The sequence below is a fragment of the Carassius carassius genome, chromosome 23 (assembly GCF_963082965.1).
Source record: "Carassius carassius chromosome 23, fCarCar2.1, whole genome shotgun sequence".
Classification (NCBI taxonomy): domain Eukaryota; kingdom Metazoa; phylum Chordata; class Actinopteri; order Cypriniformes; family Cyprinidae; genus Carassius; species Carassius carassius.
Genome location: NC_081777.1, coordinates 4,005,467 through 4,027,118, shown reverse-complemented (window position 1 = coordinate 4,027,118; position 21,652 = coordinate 4,005,467). Strand labels below are relative to the sequence as shown.

At 36.9% G+C, this 21,652-nt stretch overlaps 2 protein-coding genes across 8 annotated transcripts in view; one reads left to right on the top strand and one right to left on the bottom strand.

Annotated features, from left to right (window-relative positions):
• The first annotated feature begins 10 nt into the window (after nt 1-10).
• Nucleotides 11-11,596, top strand: LOC132101220 (dynein assembly factor with WDR repeat domains 1). Of its 5 annotated transcripts, none has more exons than XM_059505983.1 (14): nt 11-132; nt 211-283; nt 1,517-1,661; nt 2,991-3,049; nt 3,136-3,258; nt 3,533-3,632; nt 5,175-5,282; nt 5,507-5,629; nt 5,874-5,980; nt 7,306-7,408; nt 8,144-8,258; nt 10,440-10,516; nt 11,110-11,272; nt 11,362-11,596. In XM_059505983.1, the coding sequence occupies exons 1-14, from the start codon at nt 93-95 to the stop codon at nt 11,394-11,396; spliced, it is 1,371 nt and encodes a 456-aa protein (XP_059361966.1). In that variant the 5' UTR covers nt 11-92; the 3' UTR covers nt 11,397-11,596. The 5 variants fall into 5 exon arrangements, with proteins under 5 accessions (XP_059361966.1, XP_059361965.1, XP_059361968.1 ...); XM_059505982.1 differs by lacking the exon at nt 11,362-11,596 and adding an exon at nt 10,618-10,863 and having other exon boundaries at nt 11,110-11,247; XM_059505985.1 differs by lacking the exon at nt 5,507-5,629.
• A 1,504-nt stretch (nt 11,597-13,100) lies between these two features.
• The window catches only part of LOC132101219 (A-kinase anchor protein SPHKAP), a 135,672-nt gene continuing 127,120 nt past the window's right edge, over nt 13,101-21,652 (bottom strand). For all 3 annotated transcript variants that reach the window (XM_059505979.1, XM_059505981.1, XM_059505980.1), the window contains 4 exons: nt 20,576-20,659; nt 20,121-20,167; nt 15,555-15,739; nt 13,101-14,490 (listed from right to left, as the gene is read on the bottom strand). In XM_059505979.1, coding sequence (XP_059361962.1) covers nt 14,335-14,490; nt 15,555-15,739; nt 20,121-20,167; nt 20,576-20,659 — 472 coding nt within the window. In that variant the 3' untranslated portion in view covers nt 13,101-14,334. The remainder of the gene's footprint in view (nt 14,491-15,554; nt 15,740-20,120; nt 20,168-20,575; nt 20,660-21,652) is intronic.

Sequence of the window (21,652 nt, the reverse complement as noted above, 5' to 3'; positions counted from 1 at the left end):
ATATAAAACATGCAGAACGTGCGCATGCGCGGTACGCAGCGCTGGTATCTCATCACCGTAGTAACGGTTTGTTGACAGTCTTCAGTGGCGTGATGAGACTAAAACGGCTACACATACGATACTACCCACCAGGTAATATACATATTTACAGTTTTATATTGAAATAATTTGATCGAAAGTTCTAGTTCTAGAAGTTTTATTGCTGTGCAGGAATATTCCTGGACTATGAGAAAGGGGGGCAGCTCAGAACGAAATCCATCGATCTGTTAAACCTGACTCCAGAGTAAGTATGACTGTCCAACTAACGTTACAATGAACATTCCTCCGTTTTGTGATGTATAGTTACAATTTAAAATACTGTTCTACTTGTTTACAGTTATATATAACTGACTATCCTTACCAAAAAGAAGTATACTTTAAGTTTATTTTATTAAGTATACTTAAGTAAAGTTCAAGTATATTTTAAGTATATTTTATGTAGCAAGTATACAAATATCCGTGTTCTAGTTAGTAAACTTTTAAATGTAATGTTTCAATACTCATTATTGAGACTAAATTGGCCCACTTTCTAGTATATAAAAGTATACTTTTAAGTATAAAAATATTAAACTTTAAGTACACTACTAGTTTACCTCCATGTTTGTAGTTTGTACTGCAATTATACTAAAAGTGAATTTATAGGTTTACTGATACTTTATTAATTAAATACTTTGTACACTTACAAAGTCTAGTCTCAGTAAACTACTAGCTTAGTAGTTTTATACTGCAAGTACACTCATAAGTTTTCTTTAAGTGAACTTTACATCATACTTTAAGTATACTACTATGTCCCTATTTAGGTTTTAATGTGTATGTTTTGTCACATGAATATCTGAACATACAAAACATCTAAAGAAAGAACAGGATATCTGCTTGGAAACAAAAACATTTTATTCTAGCTTCATGCATTCTTTTTTTTTAAACAGTTTAATGTGGGTAAGTTTCATAAAAATTAAGAAATAACATTTTGAACAAAAAGCTGCAAAAAAAAAAAAAAGACTATGAATTAGATTCAGAATCAAAACTTAGATTGGAGTCGATCAACACCCCAAAGCTTGACTGTAATTATTACCTCTTCATCGGTCTACATTTTATTCCATAACGTTACAGTTTTGATGCTGTTTCATGTCAGATGATCATGTTAGTTCATTCTTCCTCACTTGTGTTTTTGGAATTCTGTGCAGATGATGTGTACTAGCGCCCTCTTCAGTATAATAATGAAAACACAGATTCTAGGAGTATAGCTCAAATATATTTAGACTTTTTGTAAGTATAAGTCAAGTATACTTAAATGTCATTTTAAGTATATTTCTGAGGAGTACATAAAAAGTAAACTAAAAGCATACTTTCCTATTTTAAGTTTAAACGAAGTATACTAATAGCACACTTGAATAAACTTCTTTTTCGTAAGGGTACCTATTTATCTGGTAAACAAGTCTACATCTTTATATGTAAGTGTAGTGTTTTCCTTCTCTAGGACTGATGTGAATGAGTTAGTGTCAGACATCAGAGCAGCTGAACCTCTCATCAGCTCATCCTGCGTCGAGCAGCTCAAAGCCCTGATCTGCAAACTACAAGAGAAAGTCAGCCAAAAGGATGACCGCAAGTTTTACCTTTTCAGGGTATTAATAAATACTGACCAGTCATGCAGAAGTATATTTGGGTCATGCATATTTGATCTGTTTTTCATATTGTGATTCTATTCTGAAAAATGTTTGGCTCTTCATCTCTCTGGTAATACAGTGACAGCAGTGTCCCGCAGTGTTAGACTTCATCAAAAACTAATATGAATGAATAGTTAGCCCATAAATGAACGTTTACTGAAAATATGAGTTTGTTTCTTTTTTGTTTACAGATTTGGAAAAATCTCCTCTGCAGTGATTGGGTGGCGTCAGAACAAGAGCTGATAAAAACATCACAATCATCCACAAGTAATCCACACCACTCCAGTCCATCAGTTAATGTCTTGTGAAGTGAAAAGCTGCCTGCTTGGAAAAAACAAATCCGTCGTTTTAATTTTCAAACAAGTCCTCTATCCATTTCTCTACTGAAAAAGTTTCTTGTCTGAATCAAGAGAGAAATATACACTGATAATGCACACTTTACAAGTGAAGAAACACTCCAAAACAGTTTAAAACAAACATGTGGGTGGATTTCGATGTGAGAGGACAACAGGGAATCGACTTTTTCACTAGAGGGAGTGTTATTATTAATTAATGACTCAAATTTTGTCCAGAATCGATGGTTTAAAGTTAAAGCATGTAAATGATGGACTTGTTTTTGACAAACATGCAGCTTTGGCTTCGAGATGTTAATTGATGGACTAGAGTTTTGAGGATTACTTATTGATTATTATTGTGATATTTTTTATCAGCTCATTCTTACGGCACCCATTCACTGCAGAGAAGCAATGTAATTCCGAAATTTCTCCAATTCTGTTCTGATTATTTACATACACACACACATATTATATATATATATATATATAAAAAACATCTACATCTTGGATGGCCTGAGGGTGAGTAAACTTTAAGCATTTTCATTTTTGGGTGAACTATTCCTTTAAATACTACTTTTATATTCCCTTTTATTAATTCATTTGTAACACAGCACGACTAGTTAAAAGGACTTGTGAAGAATCCATGATATTTAATTATTGAACATCACATCATTATTTAATCCAAACTTCCATTCTGCTGCTTTTGTTCAGTACCGCCACAATTACATGCCGAAATTAAATGCATTTGAATGATTTTCCAACACCATTTACACGTCTCAGATCGATATTACCCACTAGGTGGCAGCAGAGGGAAAACTGCTGTTTTTGAACATCAAAGCCATAGTAATTATGTATGGAAATTACACAGTCAAGCTTATAGATCTGAAATGAATTAATTTGATTAAGTGCATCCCCCCCTCAGAGAATTCGTCTTCTCTGTCTTCCTCTACAGGCACTTCAGGCTCACATCTTGCCCCTGACGAATGTAGCCTTCAATAAATCAGGATCGAGGTGAGTTTATCAGCTGTGCTCACATGCCTGCTCCCCCTCCCTCACGCTAATTCTGCCTCTCTCCTTTACTTTCCGTCTGTTTGCAGTTTTATAACCGGAAGCTATGACAGGACTTGTAAAATATGGGACACCGCATCCGGAGAGGAGCTACACACTTTGGAGGGTCACAGGAACGTTGTGTATGCCATCGCCTTCAACAACCCTTATGGGTAACAGCAGGGCTCTTGCGCTTTTGATCACTTATGCCCTGAATCCATCAGAATGGCTTACCCTTCATCTTTCACTAGTTTTTTTTATTTATTTATGAAATAGAGAAAAGCACTCTCAGTCACCTCTCTGTCAGGGTTAGGGCACTGCTGGGTAACTGCTGTTGCTATTACAATGGGACCATTTGTCACTTTGAGTCATAACAGAAGCCCTTGTCCTTTTTTCTCTCTCTCTCTGCCCTCTTTCTCGCTCACTCTCTTTTGTTTTCACTCTCAGAGACAAGGTTGCCACTGGCTCCTTTGACAAGACCTGCAAATTGTGGAGTGCTGAAACAGGAAAGTGTTTCTACACGTTTAGAGGGCACACAGCAGAAATCGTATGTCTGCATTCTCACTGCATTCACTTGAGTCTCTGCAGTTTATAGAATGGTTCACCTTAAAATGATAATTCTGTCCTCATTCACTGTCGTTCCAAACCTGTATGACTCCTTCTTCAGGAGATATGTCCTGGCATGGGACACACTGAGACCAATGACATTTGACGTCATTGACTTCAAGCCTGGCACAGTGTGTCATGATATATTCAGGTGTATGTGAACTTAGTGAATTTTCAGTCTGTTCCTGACACAAAGGCTGTGAAAGACTAGACATATAAAGTGAGTAATATTAGTTAGGGTTATGATGCTTTTATGTTTGTTGCCTTTTTTGAAGCTTGACAGCCCTATCTCTATATGGAAAACAGTTGCCAGGACCTTCTGCGAAATTTATATTTCACAGAAAGAAAAAAAAGGTTTTGGAATGTCAGGAAATGAACTCACTATGAACCAAATGTGGTTATGTTTATGCAGAATGTTGGTTAGCAAATGAACAGTTTCGGTTCCTTTTGATTTCAGTAGTATTTTCTGTCTTCACAATGGATGTCAGTGGGAACCAAACCAGTTTGTTTACCAACATTTCTTCTGCAGGAGAAAGAGAAAGTCATCGAGGTTTGGAACGACATGAGGGTGATTTGAGTAAAGGCCTGTTCACACTAAGCATGATAACTTTTATAGTGATAACGATAAATATATAGTTCTAAAAATTGTTCTCAGTATTCCACACCACAACTATAATGATAAAGGCACAGAGAAATGACATAGTTGGAATCACTTTCAGAATATTTTCTGCTGATGAACAGTAAAAACATTGACATCCTGTCAGAATCAATTCTGCTATAACAAGCTTGAGATTTTAAAGCGGCTGACAAAGATGCACTTAGAATAAACAGAAATATGATCTTCATAGTTTTTATTCTTAAAAAATGACAGAGTTGTCATATTTGGGTGAACTATACCATTAAGACTTCTAAGACTGACTTTTTACAAGAAATGCTGTCCCTTAGAAGCAAAAATGCATTCTTGAACTACCTCTTTTCTCAAGAATAGACAACATTAGATCCATTAATTCATGTGTCTGATTGTGTTCTTTGATTTTTTGGGGGTAGATTTGATTTATTTCTATTATTTTAAAAAGAAGTAGGACAGGACATCTAACACAACAACTTAAGGGGACCTAAATTGGATTTCAAAAGACAATAGTGTGAAGGGAACATTATGTGAGCCCCTAACTAAAGTGGACCAAGTTGAGACCCAGTCCACTTTCAAGGTCAATGACAGTGTGAATGCAAATAACATTTATTTTATATATTTCTAACTGAAAGAAAATGGCTGGCAAGGCCATTTGACACATTAGGGGACATTTATTCAAACACATAGGGACCCATCTCTTACGGGGCACCAAATTAAGTATGTTGTGTCTGGGAGTTTGACTTACTATGCCAAATGGGGCAGAACCCTGTGCATGTATACTGAGCTTTATCAGACAACATTTGTTCTATTAATCTCAAATACTGTCTGTTTTCTGTGTGTATCTGCTATTAGGTTTGCCTGGCCTTTAACCCTCAGAGTACCTTGGTTGCTACGGGCAGCATGGACACCCTGGCTAAATTATGGGATGTTGAGAGTGGGAAAGAGATGTCTACATTGGCAGTACGTCTCATCCTGTGTTTTTTCCGTATTCTTGTTCAATCAAAAACATTATCACCTATCCTGCTTAATGAGCTCCCCCTCGTCTGCTTATCTCCTATGGGATTTTTAATGATTTCTCTCCGGTGATCAGTGAAAATTCATCCATGCGTGTGTTTATTAATGGTTTTGTCATCAAATCTGTCATTACGACAATTTATGGAATAAGTCAAGCATTCCACTTTTAGTTGAATAGCAGCATACCGAATACAAACAGATGCGTCATGCAGCCCAGTCTGATCCGGAGCTGTGTAGATGTGAGAAACGTGCCATGGGTCGGAGGGAGAGGGGAAGAGACGGAGCGTTTGGAGGTCTTCTCCTCCCCGCAGCACATGGCAGAGCAGTGTGTGTGTGTGTGTGTGTGTGCTGCATAATTACCCCTCTTAACTCTCCAATTATTTCTCTATCAATCTAAATTATGAATTGCTGAGTGAGTTCTTACCGATGAAATGGGGAAATTAATATGATATTTCTTTGCTGAAGAGAAAAAAGACTGCCTTTCTATCAGAGCTTCCCTCTCCACTCACAGCGTTTCTCTTTGTTTAACTTTCTCAGGGTCACTTCGCCGAGATCATCTCTCTCTCCTTTAACACAACGGGCGATCGTTTGGTCACGGGGTCGTTTGACCACACTGCCATTCTATGGGACGTTTCTACTGGCAGGTCACTACAACACTGGCCAATAATTCAATCTCTTAATTGCCTTGAATGCACAGATATGTTACTGCAGCACTGATATAGACAACACTATAAATAAATGTAATACAGCAAGATCTAAATAATTCGTATCATTATTATATATTGTCATAGCACCCATCCCTAAATCTAAGGCACTTAGGTGTTAAAGATGTAACAGCTGGACTTTTTGTAAAGTTGTTTTGAAAGGATGTGTATTATGAAAAGAGCTGTACAAATGGTTTTATTAAGACTTTTTAAAGACCTTTTTAAGGCCAAATTAATCAAATTTAGGGAGCACAAAATTTATTAAATAAGCAACAGTTTGAAAAAATACCTTTTGAATATATCTCCATTACTCTTTAATTAATTTAAAAAAAAAAAAAAAAAAACTTGAACTAGAATATGGAAATAAATTTTACTGTACCTTCTGATCACACTGCAAAAAGTTGTCCTTCTTCAGTTTTCTTGTCCTTTTTCAGTGCAAATGTCTAAAGTTTCTTAAATCAAGATACAGTGAGAAGCAAAATAGCAAGATAAGAAGTCTTGTTTTCAAAGAAGTGAATTCATGATTAATACAAGAATAAATATCTGCCAGTGTCTCGGATAAGAAAAAAAACGAAGCAAACACATTTTACAGCATAAACTCAATTGGGTGCAATTTCTCAGAAAACAAGTCTTCAGATATTTTAAATTTTTGAATTAGATTCAATTTGAGTCCTTTTCAATTTGAAGTAAATATATATCTTGATTTAGAGCTTGTTTGGAGAGAAATACCGTATTTTCCGGACTATAAGTCGCACTTTTTTTTCATAGTTTGGCTGGTCCTGCGACTTATAGTCAGGTGCGACATATTTATCAAAATTAATTTGACATGAACCGAGAGAAATGAACCAAGAGAAAACATTACCATCTACAGCCGCGAGAGGGCGCTCTATGCTGCTCAGTGCTCCTGTAGTCTACACTGAAGACATATAGCGCCCTCTCGTGGCTGTAGACGGTAATGTTTTCTCTTGGTGCTTGGTTCTAAATAAATGCGACATAGTCCAGTGCAACTTATATGTTTTTCCCTCGTCATGACGTATTTTTGGACTGATGCGACTTATACTCAGGTGCGACTTATAGTCCGAAAAATACGGTACATTTAATACCAAAGCTTTATGAATTTAAGACTTTCTACTCTGATAGACCTTTTTAAGTCCATTATTTGTGCAAGTTCAGGTTTTTGAAGACCTGGAGAAACTCTGAATATATTGGACTTATTACATTTAATTAATGTGTAATGGATTTTGTATTTTGTCTGTCTCTTGTAGCAAAGTTCACGTTCTCACAGGTCATCGAGGAGAAATCAGTTGCGTTCAGTTCAACTGGGACTGTTCCCTCATCGTCACAGCCTCTCTGGACAAAACCTGCAAGGTTTCTGTCTCTCTTCACTCTTTTAATTCTCATTCTGTCTCGTAAAAGAGCCTTTTAAATTATGATTTTTCCCCTGGGGTCCTTTTATAATAATTTGGCATCCAAATTTAGTTTTTCCCTTACCAGGGTTTGACGTTTGCATTAGAAGTAGCATGATAACAAGATGTTGAATCAAATTAATTTCGTTTTTATATTTATATGTTTATGTAGCAATGTTTCAGACAGTAAATCTGAAACATGACGTTTTTACAAATGTTTCTGCATGTTTATATGGTATACAAATGAACAAAAGAAGAAGGACAAATCTATTTTTCATGATGTGACCCCTTTAATGTTTTTTTTTCTCTTACATGTTGCATTCACTTTCATCTGAGTAACTCTCTTCCTCTGATTGTCTGTCTGTTCCTAGAAGTGTGAGGGCTCTTAATTATTCAGCACAGTCTGATGTTTCTCAAAAACACAGCGAGACAAAGTCTTCTCACAGCTTTTTACAAGTGTCAGTTCATTTGGTGTGACTGTGGATAGATAATAGCACTGAGATGTCTGCATGCATGTGTCTGTGTTAAATTTAGAGAATGGGCAAATTCCATTGAAGGGGACACAGACTGCACCCTTCATGAGTGAGCAGGGTAGAATTCACTCAGTCGGGCTAATAACAGTGTGTTTGTGAGCTTATTTCGGGTCGTGGAGTGGTTTGTGTGTTATGTAACAGGTTGTGTGTGTTTGTGTGTGTAGGTGTGGGCTGCAGACGGCGGTCAGTGTTTGGCTACTCTCTTGGGACATAATGATGAAGTGCTGGATGTGTGTTTTAACTACACTGGTCAGCTGATCGCTACAGCCTCTGCTGATGGTGAGACATTGCAATTCCCACACATCACAACCCTCTCATATGGATCTTTTTCTTTTTTTTTGGATTGTGGGGTACGATTTGCCAGTGAGAAAACAGACTATTTTAGTACACCACATGATTTGTCATATGTCTATATATTTAAAAAGGCTACAGCTACTTGTGGTTAAGAGGCATATTTTATATATATATATATATATATATATATATATATATATATATATATATATATATATATACAGAAATATTATTATTTATATAAATAAAAACACTAAAACAATTAAGTGTTTTTCCTAAAATGCCAGCTTAGGGCTGTGCCGGTGTCTCAGCTTGGAGTAATAACTTTGTCTCAAAATGCAGGAATACTACGACACATACTTAATTCATAAGTAACAGTGTTTCCCACAGAATTAGATTCTATTTGCGGTGGTGTGGTGTTTGGGGACCGGGGACTGGGGACCGGGGAGGGGGGGGGGGATTAAGTTAAATATATATATATATATATATATATCCTAAATATATCATAAATATATCATATATTTTTAGTGACAAGTACACATTTCCATTGCCAACACTTAGTGTCAGATACCTTAAGGGATAGGTCACCCAAAAATGAAAATTCTATCATCGTTTACTCACCCTCAAGTTGTTCCAAACCTGTATTAGTTTCTTTGTTCTGCTGAACACAAAGGAAGATATTTGGAAGAATGACAGAATCAAACAGATCTCGGTCCCCATTGACTTCCATAGTAGGAAAAAATATATACTATGGTAGTCAATGGGGACAGAGATCTGTCATTCTTCCAAATATCTTCCTTTGTGTTCAGCAGAACAAAGAAACTCATACAGGTTTGGAACAACTTGAGGGTGAGTAAACGATGATAGAATTTTCATTTTTGGGTGAACTATCCCTTTAAAGACATTGCTATTGCTACATTGCTATGCCATTGCTACACTTTCTATGCTATGACTGCTCCACAGACTTCTTGTTGCAAATTTTGCTCACACACACACACACACACACACACACACACACACACACACACACACACACACACACACACACACACACACAAACCTGGACCTGGAGATGGACACACACACACACACACACACACACACACACACACACACACACTCAAACTCACAAATTTACTGACACACTCAAACACAGGCTCACACACTCAAACATTCAAAAAGACTCACACACACACACACTCACTCACACACACAGACTCAGACACACACAGGCTCACACACACACATCAAACTGGACCTGGAGGTGGACACAAACACACACACACACACACACACACACACACACACACACACACACACACACACACAAACCTGGAGTATGAGGTGGACAAAAACCAACACACACCAACCTGAACCTGGAGATAATAATAATATAATGTCTAGTCTGGTGGCTGTGATATATATAAACCTACCAACGTCCGTTGCCATGATTTTTGGAATGACTGATCGCGAGAGGAAAAGAATGACGTTTTAGTCGCATAACATCGGTTAATGGAAATGCCATCATTTCGCAATAGTTGTTTATCGATATTTAGAAAAAAAACACAAAAGTTTTGCGTGAATCTGTAATGGAAACGCGACAGCGCTTAACATAGACTAACTTCTCAGAGTTATGTTGAGCAACAGTGTTCATTACTAACCATTCAACTCCGGATTGATTCATGTTTTGATTCAGATCGTGTTCGAAGAGGAGGGGCTAGTCGTGCGTGCCTCCGTTGTCAGTTTGTGAGAGGGAGGGAGCAAGCAGTGCGCAGCTCTACAATAAAATACAATTGTACCCATATTAAATAGTTTTAAAATCTGAATCAATCCGTGGCGGTCAGCGTTGATATTGTGGCGGGCCGCCACAAATTAATGAATGTATGGGAAACCCTGAAGTAATTCATAGCTATGATTTAATAATTGGTTCCCTTGATTTAGCAAATCGTGGCTGCATTTTACAAATCATGGCTTAATTCATGGCCACATTATATATTTCTTTCCTCCATGTCGTGTGCAGTGCTCCATACAAGATAGATTTCATGGCAACTTGAAGTACAAAGTGGCACATCTTACCCCACTCACATCTAACTTGATTTTGTGACCTAGACATGTTTTTGTGAGATGGATCTATAATCGAGTCTGATCATGGGTTTTTGTGCGCAGGTACATCAAGAGTGTTCAGCGCAGAAACCTTCCAGTGTTTGTGGCAATTAGAGGGCCATAAAGGAGAGATTTCTAAGGTAAGAAATCACATTATCTCTCCATCCTCGGCCTGTCACTCCAGCTTCAGACTCAATAATCCTCTCGTATCTCTTGACTCTTGACTCTGTCTCTTTCTCAGGCGCTCATTTCCTGTCGAGGTCCCTTCCTGTTTATATCCCTCTTGCCTCCATCCCAGCATCCTGCCTGTCATTCGTCATCTTCCCTGCATATTAATACGGCCGTTTGCATTCTTATAGCTCTCTTCATCTCGTCTTTTCTCAGGCCTATCCTTACACCATCTTGCCATAATATCCTCTCCTTTCTTTTCTATCCCCCTCCGGACCGTCATCACCATTAGCAGAATATTTCCATTTCCTGTATAGAGGTGATAACTCAAATACGCACATGCACACTCGGTTCTTCAGCGCTATAATAAAACGCCTGTCATACCGACACGGGTCAGATTCAGTTCAGCTGTCTCTCTCCTGTTTTTCTCCTGCTTGTTGAAATAGGATGTTCCACATGCAAAACAAAAAGTAATTGTTTTATGATGGAATATGATGAAGAGCCACCCAATGCATTATCATAACAAAAGGCAGAAATATAATTAGCTTCCTCTCTCTTGCTGTAGGTGTGTTTTAATCCACAGGGGAGCCGTGTTTTGACGGCGAGTGTGGATAAGACGGCTCGTGTGTGGTGTGTGAACACAGGAGTGTGTTTGCAGGAGCTCGAGGGCCATTCTGATGAGATCTTCTCATGTGCTTTCAACTACGAGGGAGACACCATCATTACAGGCAATTACACGCACCTGCGTAAAACTCATAAATCCATAAACGTAATCACACGTCAGTAATTTCATGCCTCGTTGTCAATCTTTTTGCAGGCAGTAAAGACAACACCTGCAGGATCTGGCACTGAGAGAGCGGCCTGAACTCTGATCTTACAGTATTCCCACACCTCTTTTGATTAAGATATTGTGTGTCATCTTGTCACACTGCCCCCTAGTATTTCAGAGAACATGTATGTGTGGAAGACATTATGGTAACGCTTTTCATGTATAACGCATTATAAAGGTATTCATAATGCAAGTTGTGATGCATTATATCTTTCATGAATAACTGTAAGCAAAGTTAAAATGATTTATAATATTTGCAGATTCTTTGTTTAAATGTTTAAAAATGGTTGTTTGTTGTGTTTTCATGCATGATGTTTATCGGTTTAGTGCAGAATAGAAACTATTATAAATTATTATAACTGTGATTATTCATGAGATACAATGCATTGTAAGGTGCATTACAAGGCATAATTAATGCATTAAAATACTTTTATAAAGGACTTTAAGTTCAAGTGTTCCCAACATAATTATTGCCGTTATTTTTTCCCCTTAAAGAATATTCTGGGTTAAACTTATGCTGTCAACTATCACAAAAAATAATGATTCATACCTGTTTATTAAACCCAAAATAATGATATATAATGGAATTCAATGGGAAAACTGTTGTTCTATAGACTTTCAATCTAAGTGCATGCTTGTCAACATTTAATTTTTTTATTTTTTTGATTGTACAAACTTTAATATGAAGTCAGGTATTCAATATTAAGGCTTACTGTATTAAATCACAATAATCTTCTGGTGTATTTATCCTGGAATATCTCCTTTTTTTAGCATGCCAATCTATTTTTAGGTTAAAGGAATAATTCACAGAAATAAGAAAAAATGCTACAAATGTACTCACTCTCAGGCCATCACAGACATACAGTATATGCGTTTGTTTCTTTGTCAGAATAGATTTGAAGAAATGTAGCATTGCATCACTTGCTCACCAATGAATCCTCTTCAGTGAATGGGTGCCGTCAGAATGAGAGTCCAAACAGCTGATAAAAACACCACAATAATCCACAGGATTCCAGTATATCAATTAAGTGAAGAGCTTTTTTGTAAGAAACAAATCCATCATTCAAGTTTTTTAACATTAAACCATAGCTTCTGTCCAAAATTTGACTCCATTATCTATGATGATGCTTCCGTCCAGTGAAAATGTTTCAGGTTTATTTATTATTTTTGTACATCAAAATCCACCCATTTTTTAATTGTATGTGTAATCTTTGGTAATAACGTGTCCTCCAGTGAGAAAGTCTATCCTGTCCTCTCACGTCTAAATACACCAATATATTTGTTTAGAACTGTTTTGGGATTTTTTCGCTTGCATGATCAGTGCAGATTTCTCTCCTCATTCAGTCTAGATTACAATTTTCACTGGAGAAATAATAGACAACTTTTTTTGTATTTTAGCCGGAAGCAACAGTTTTACGTAAAAAATGCCTTAATACTGTATGTATTTGTTTGAAATCTTTTCACTTCACAAGATCAGTTTTGATCAGCTGTTTGGACTCTTATTCCGACGGCACCCATTCACTGCAGAGGATCCACTGGTGAGTAAGTGATGCAATGCTACATTTCTTAAAATCTGTTCTGATGAAGAAACAAACTCATCTACATTTAAGATGGACTGAGGATGAATAAATGTTCAAATTTTTTTTTGTGCACTTTGTTTATATGTATATAAACTCATTTATTCAAACATGTGTGGCTCTTTTCAAATAAAGGTGTCGAGATCAAACTCACCATACGCAAATTTTATTTTGAAAAGATAAATACATTCAGGTATACCGTGACAGACTGGATACAGTTGTGTGCCTTCAACGCTGATATTAAAACACATTACTATTATTTTACTATGCGGAGAAAACCATAACGCCACCAGATTTCACGTTTATACGTCAACTTTTACGTGACAAAACTGTACTTGTACTTTAAATTTACGGTCATATTCATACTTTTACAGTAGTCTGGTGAGACTAGTGCTGTGATCCCGTCTGTCTGAGTCTTTGCGATCTTAAAACAAAAAAACTGAAATTTACATTGCCCAAAGACACAGTAGCTCACAGTCTAAACTATTTACATCTAGCCAAAATAAAATCTCTTAAATAACAGTAGTCACACAAAACTAAACAAACAATTCAGTCTCAGAGGTACAATAAAATGGCAGAATGCGTTCGCCAATGTAAACTTAAAACAACAAAATGTGTTTGGAATGGGATCTCAACTATATTACACACTTTAAATACAAACATTGAAGTATCTCTAAATCCCTACGCCAGAGCTCGCACGTCCGTTTTATTTTGGATAAAAAGTCATGTTGTGCATTTGAAACGGGTTTGTTGTACAGTACAGTAAAAATTTGCAAGCTACAAAACGTCAAGGCTGATTGGTCGGTTTAAAGCATGTTCCTCTAACCAGTGCTGGCTGGTGACCGGTGGATCTAATGTTGCGTGCGCGTAAAAGACAGGAACATGCGTCATTTAAAGGGAAATATCCTTAAATCACAATCTCTGTGAATGTGCATCTCTAGCACATATTTATGGACAACTCATTTCTTCCTACAGTATATCCCATAATTCCTGTGATCTAGCAAAGACATATACAAGTGTGACAGAGATGATGGAATAAAGGTTTGTGCAAGCTGTGATTCTTAAGGATTTCAAATGTGGATGTGCTGGTGGTCCAAGAGGGCAAGTTTGTTACTAAGGAAGCCTCATGCTAAGGATCTTGGGATTGGGAGCCGTTACTGCGTGCGAGTGTCTTGTAAACCTTGCTACCCTGTGATAAACAGAGATTCACGTGCTGATGTACAGTCATGGTGGTGGCTGTGGATGAGGATGAGTCTGTGGGATCTATGAGTCTATAAAGGTGTATTAGCGGCTCAAATGGGATTTGTGTTTGGTGATTTCACATGTGCTAGCTCAGGACGGATATGTGGCATCTCCAGCTCCTGTTCCATCGATGGGTGGTGCTCTAGCGCTTGGTCTTCAGTATCCAGTCGAACAGGCTGGGCACGGGTCGTCCTCTGTGCTCCAGGTCCTGGTGGAGCTGACAGAACTGAGCCACAGCGCTGAACAAGTCTCCAACACGCCAAGCCTTCTGACCTGCCAACTGCACCACTCTGTGGAGCTGAGAAACAAACACGCTCTTCAGTTCTTTATCAGCAGTCAGTGCTCTTATATTAGTATCACTGATATACTATTATAGTTTTTATTGATATTTTGAATTAGATTTGATTTTTCACTTTATTTTAGTTGAAGTGTTGTTTTGTCGTGTTTTAACCATCTAAAAATATCTTTTGTGTAAGAAAACATGAAAAAAATTCACTTTTTATTTCAGTTTTAATGAAAATTCTTATTCAATGTTTTAGTGTTAGTTAACAATAATAACCCTTTTATACCAATATTCTTTTTTGTTCAAGTTTAAAATGCACACTTCAATTTTGTTATGCAGCATTCCTGTAACACTAACATATATGCATATTTATAATACAAAACAACACCAATTATGAACAATTGCCAAAGCCATGCAGAACAAATGAAGAAAGAAAATAAATAAATTAGTCACTTTTAACAGATCTGTTTTTGATGGGGTAAAAAGGATGGTGTTTTACAAGACCATTGAGGAATTTTAATCAAAGTGTGTTGCAGACATTTCATGAAGACCCTAAAGAATCATACCAATTTATGTAAAATGGGCATCCAAAGTCCCCTTTAACAACATCACACTCTAAATACTTAGACATTTGTTTGAGTTGTTCCCTCTTTATAGCTATAGCAGCTTCCACTCTTCTAGTTTTTAAAAAGGACACCAATAATTTCATCCCATTCTTGTTCTTGATTTCCTAGAAATCTATTAAAGTTGTAAGTGCATTATGTATTATGTGCACTGTTTAAATGTTTTCAAATTGTAAAATGCAACACTGTAGTCACATGACCATACTGCATACATGTTGTATGTTTTCATCAGTGAAATGAGAATAATGGCCAGATGGATTCACAGATTTAGCTCAGGCTACTAAACTGTTATTGCTAGCTGACACTATAATTAAATTCTGCAAAATATTTAAAAATGGATAGACTGGAGAACTTTCTGAATGACAAGCGCAGAAATCTGTGTAGTTCTGTGGGTGCAGATTCTGCTCGGACCTGGTTAGTTATTCTAACAAAAGCACAACCTCCATTTGTCCTCACCTTAGTGAGATTGTGCTCCTGAGTCCTTCTGAAGTAGAGCGCCGGCACGCCAAGCTCAGACGCAGCGATCCACTGCAGCGCCGCTCTCAGTTCTCCATCCACACACTCTGAATCCACGTCAAAGTTCAGCACCAGGAGCTCGCGCTGACAGCTGCTGCCCGCTGTGGACAGACCCGACGTCACTTCTGTCAGACAAACCAGACACTACCCTGAGTGGGATTTCTGTAGATCTGATATGTTGCAAGCAGAATCAAATGGAAAGGTAACAAAAAGCATTTGCTGGTGCAGAAATGAGTAATTCTAAGTAGCATGAATCTTTTAACACTGGTAATTTTTAACAGAAAAAAATGGTCAACAGAAGAATTTAGCATTTTTTTAACTTCACTGGAATAGTATGAAACATGGTAAAGGTTTTGGCACTTGCTATGTGAACACACCAAACAAAGTAGTTAGAACTGTACTGTTAGCGGTCAGAAATGATAGCATTGGATAATAATAGGAGATGAATTTCATCTAGTGGAAATATTTGGGACTGCACCCAAACAAAACCTTACTGTGAGATCGTTTTTTGAGATGTCAACCTCAAATTTGTAACACAGCTTGTTTAGATTTATAGCTTTCGTTTACGAAGTTTTACAGTAAAACATGTTTTTGGAAAATACTTCTTTCATATCAATAAGGATTATTTAAAATAGTATTTTTGTGCATTTTTCATAATAATAAGCTCCTAGATATTTAACTATATTTATTTTATTGTTTTGTATATGAAGGCTAATATAAATTCAGATGTTTAGTCACAGTTTAGTATCGATGAGACTAAGTTTTAAGCATTTTTGGAGTAGCTCATGTTGTTGTGTGCTGATGATTTGCACATTTTCAGAGAGAACAGAAATGTTCTCATCTGTCATTGCCCATCTTATTGCACAAACCAATTATGAGCTGTCATCAGATGATTGATGATCTCTATATTATATATAAAAACAACAACAACTCTAAAGTGTGTGTGTGTGTGTGTGTGTTTTGTGGATGTCCCAATTAGGACACAGGATTTGCAATTTTCTGAGAGTTTATTTAAGCGATCATGTTACATTTTGATTGCGTTTATGAGTTAAGATAAAAGTGTAACTTGCATTGTGAAATAGCCATCTAATTAGTGTTACTAAGTTGAGAATCATTAAGATACTATTTTAGTTTTTATTAACTGTTCGATATAGTATATTTGTCATCACAGTAGATGTATTCGTTTTTATTCATTTCAGTTTTAGTTATTTTAGTAAATGAAGATAAAGTAAAAAATGACAAACAACAAAATTATTAAAATGATAAAAAAATCTCTCAAATAAAAGCATCAAACTGCTACTAAAAACTAAAAGTGACAAAATATTATTTTAATATTTAATTTTATTTCAGTTAAAGTTGATTTAATATGAACAAAGTAACAATTTTTTAATGGTTTTATTTTAGTTCAGCACATAATATTGTAATACTGATATCCTGATTGCAGTTACCCTGAATCTGATCAAATCGTGGCATGTTTTAAAGTATCGGCAAATACAGTATCAATGGCTAATAGAACTGATGTCAGATCATATTAGGATGAAACTTCCGCACTTTAAATTCACATTATATAGTCAAAAGCCAACATTTTGAGGCGGGTCGAGAATTTTACTTTAAGGTTCACTGTTCTTCATGAATGTGGATCAGTGTGAATGATAAAGAGCTCAGGGGAAATAAAGAGAGAGGGGCTTAAACATCCACACAGCCCACCGTCTCACTGCTAAAGCCTTTTGTTTTACACTCGTTCTAGGAAAGGTGTGTTAATCTCTTCTCCCTCCCACTTTTCTCCAGTTAGAACATTTTTCATGGTTTTTAGCTTATCTCTTCAAACGCAATTCAAGCCGTTCTTTCTACTTCTTTGACCCAGTAATATTTATTCCATCATGAAATCTCTATCCTCCTCCTCAGCGCTCCAAAACCGCAAAAATCTGTTCCAAAATGAATCTGTCCTCTATTTTCTTGCTCTTTAACACATCTTCCCATTTTAACACCCTCTCCTCATCCCAGCAGGATGATGCTTTGCCTGTCAGCTCCTGTGTCTGAACGTCTCTTTTGTTCTCCTGCATGTGAATGAGTCATTTGTGAGGTGTGAGTTTGTGCTGGCAATACAAAAGTCTCTTTAGCTTGCTCTCTCTCTGCTCGAGAGCATCTGTCCGTCTGCCAAACGTTAGAAGCACACAGAGGGCAGACTGTACACAGAGCTCATGTACAGTAGATGTTAGATAGAGGAGGTCAAAGATTAAAGGCCAATCACACGAACAACAGAAAGACAGATGTATCAAGGTCACGCGTAAGATCAGAGGAACCACTACAGGGCTGCACAGTGCCACATTTGTGCTTGCAATCTTTCAAATTATAATAAGGGCAACTATTTTAAACCATTTGTATGTGTGAGGTACTGTAAGTTTAATTTCTGGCACTTGGAAAATCAAATAAAGAACACGTGCAATGAGTCTAATACTTTGCTATTGTTCAGAGTGCACAAAGAGTTACACAATGTTAGATAGAGACCAACAAACAGAACAGACGAAATTGAGATGATAAATAAAAAAGGTGAGTGGTTCTCAGTGGTCTATTCTAAGACCATCAGAAATAAAATGTTAATAAAACATTAAAAAGTAAGACTAGTTCCCCAATAAAAAAATAAAACAATTCTGACCATACTCTTTTGTGCATTTTACAATCTGACTTTTAAATAAAAGGTTTTTCCTTTTTAAGTTTGGAGATGTTAAGTCTAAGATCTGCTCATTAAGGTATTTGCAAATAATTATAAATATGCCACAAAAATGCAATCTCTTTAAAATCCCTTCAGACATGCTCAGTTGTGTCATAAAAATGTTGTCTTTTAAAAATTGCGATTTTAAAGTGCAATTAAAAAAACTTTTTCTGTCCTTGTTTGTAGGACTTCATAATATGACAAAAACAACACAAATAATTATTCATAATATATAATTATTTAGATAACTCTTACTATCTTAACATTTGATTGTAATAAAAAAGTATTTAAGGAAAATAATATAATTAGAGCTGCTCCGATCACGATCGGCCGATCGTTAATGCGCATCTCGTCAGTAAAGCCGGTTCTTTAATCAGCCGGTAAATTCCCTCAGGTGTGTGATTTCCAGCCCGTTCTCATCCCAAGGCGTCATATACTGACACTCTTGACATTTCGTCAACATCCTACGCACATGGCACCCTCTAGCGTCAATATTAGAAGCAGATAAAAATGGGCCAGAAGGTGCCTCCTAGCGGTCTAACCCTAACCCTAACCCTAACCCTAACCTTAACCCATAATCTGTGTCTCATATTGACGCTAGAGGGTGCCATATGCGTAGGATGTTGACGAAATGTCAAGAGTGTCAGTATATGACGCCTTGGGATGAGAATGCGTTAGTGATTTCACATAGAGCAGCTGTTACTACACAGAGCCATTGTTAACTGAGAAGCTGCGCAAATCCACGTTCATTTTCAGCGTTTATTTGCGCATCTTCTCAGTTAACAAGGCTGTGTAGTAACAGCTGCTCTATGTGAAATCACGCACCTGAGGGAATTTACTGCTGATTAGAGAACCGGCTTTACTGACGAGATGCGCATTAACGATCGGCCGATCATGATCGGAGCAGCCCTAAATATAATACTATTATAATACTACAAATAATAATACTGTTTTCTTTACATTTTCAAATCTTAAACCATCAAGCTTTTCTTTTGGGCAGAAAACTGCAGGGAGCTTTTAAAGCTTCTCTTTGTTGACAACCGCTGGGTTATGGTTTAAGTGCTTCTCAAGTATGGAAAGCTGGTTGGCGCACGTTGTGTTCCCAAATGCATGTTAAATGACCCAAACTCAAAGCTGATGTAGAGATGGGTTCATGTAGAGCAGCATTTCCTGCGAACCGAGCCAGACACCAGCAGATCATGAGCTGCTCATGTGTAAAGGAACACAGTGCCACACTCCACTTTTTTTATTTTGCATTTTTACAATGTTTGTTGTATTTTGAATAATCTTGCAGCCTATTGCAATGTTTGTTTGTTTGTTCCCACAGTCCAACATGTTAAGTTTTGGCTCAGAAGCACCCCACCCACTCACACTATCCCCCTCGGACTTCAGAGCCAAGCACATTTGAATAATTACATTCAATAACTCCCAAAATCGAGTTCTAGAGACCATCCATATCACAATTTGCATGAAAAAAAAATAAAGTTGAAAAAGTATCTCATCGAGGGCACCAAGTGAGCCTCCGGTGCCCCTTAAAAATCTAAAAATCCTCATTCACAGAGAAATAATGTGAAGTTCACTCTCGAGAACAACATGTAACATTTATATAAAAGATCAGACTGCCAGAAAAAGAGAAACCCAAACGGCTTCAGACTGAATACATTAGCGCAGAAGTGTGAAGAGCAGCGATAGCATGATTTCCTTTTAATTCCAAACGCAGTCGTGAAGCTCCAGCGATGAATGCTCTTTCATTCAAATATGTATGCGTGCATGTAGAGGGCTGGATCACTCACCATCCGTCTGATCCTGACAGTGTGACGCCTTCCTCTCTCTGTCCTCGCTGCAAACAGAGACACTATCATTATGATGCTGTATAGAGCAATGCTGGCCGTGTTACAGTCACCTCACGGAGCCTCTAAGGGGCCATGACTGTATTGCACTCATCTGATAAAAGCTGAAAATAGTAAATGACTGAAAAGCTTTTGGTGCCAAAGCCCATTAGAACTACCCATGTTTGAGACGGTTCCCAGACACAGCAAACAGCACAATTACATACTTGTAGAAGCAGCTATCGCTCTAATATGACAGAATGTGATCCAAGTTTGACTTCAATTTCTCATCCTCCAACTGTGGCCGTATCCTCACGAGGAGAGATGCAGACATGAGGATTTGGACAGCGCTCCGGGTTATGGATGAGCGCTTAACAGCCATTAGCTTGAGTATTTCTAAGTGTTATGCTGTTGGATACCTGATTAGGTTGCTGGAGATGGAGTAGTCTAGAAAGCCCTCCAGGTCTGCCAATCCCAGACTAGAAGCGCTGCTGTTCCCATTTCTAAAACACACACACACACACACACACACGCACACACACACACACACACACACACACACACACACATGCACATAAAAAGATCAATGTGTACACAAATACTACCAGTCAAAGGTTTGGAATAATTAAGACTTTTACATTTTTGAATGCTTTCTATGCTCCACAGAGTTGCATTGATTTGATTAAAATACAGTTAAAACAATACAATTGTGAAATATTATTACAAGAACTGTTTTTTATTTGTATTTAAAATATATATATATATTCCTGTGATGCAAAGCTGAATTTCACCACCATAATAACTCCAGACTTCAGTGTAACACGATCTTTTAGAAATTAAGCTAAAATGCTTAGCAGTTACTACTGGAACTCAATTATTAATAATGTTTATTTGTGTCAATGTTGAAAATGTTGCTATTTATTATTTTTGTTGAAATCATGACACATTTTTTTTCAGAACACTTTGATGAGTAGAAAATTCAAAAGAAAGGCATATATTTGAAAAATCTTTAATTAAAAAAACTTTACTGTCAATTTTGGTCAATTTAATTCATCCATGCTGAATTAAAGTTTTATTTATTATTAAATCTTGCTTACCTCTAACTTTTGAATGGCACTGCATCTGTACTGCAATGGGTTTTTACACTGATAATAATCGAAAATGTTTCTTGAGCAACAAATCAGCTGATTTCTGAAGATCATGTGACACTGAAGAACGGAATAATGATGCTGAAAATTCAGCTTTCATCACAGGAAAAATTACATTTAAAAATATATTCAAATAGAAAACAGTTCTTTTAAATTATAATATTTTTCCACAATATTACTGCTTTTATTGATCAAATAAATGCAGCCTTTGCTTCTATCAGCAACATTACAAAGTCCAAATTGTTCCAATTTTTTTCTCTTTCTATGCTTACTCTAGTAGATCTGTAAGAGTGTGAACAATGCAGAAGCTATGATGATCACTAAGCCGTGGACTGCAGTGGGGCTTGG

Coding starts and splice junctions, on each gene's coding strand:
- LOC132101220 (XM_059505982.1), top strand. CDS start 93: ATGAGACTAAAACGGCTACACATACGATACTACCCACCAG. Junction 133..210: donor CATACGATACTACCCACCAG/GTAATATACATA, acceptor ATTGCTGTGCAG/GAATATTCCTGGACTATGAG. Junction 5,630..5,873: donor AAGAGACGGAGCGTTTGGAG/GTCTTCTCCTCC, acceptor TAACTTTCTCAG/GGTCACTTCGCCGAGATCAT.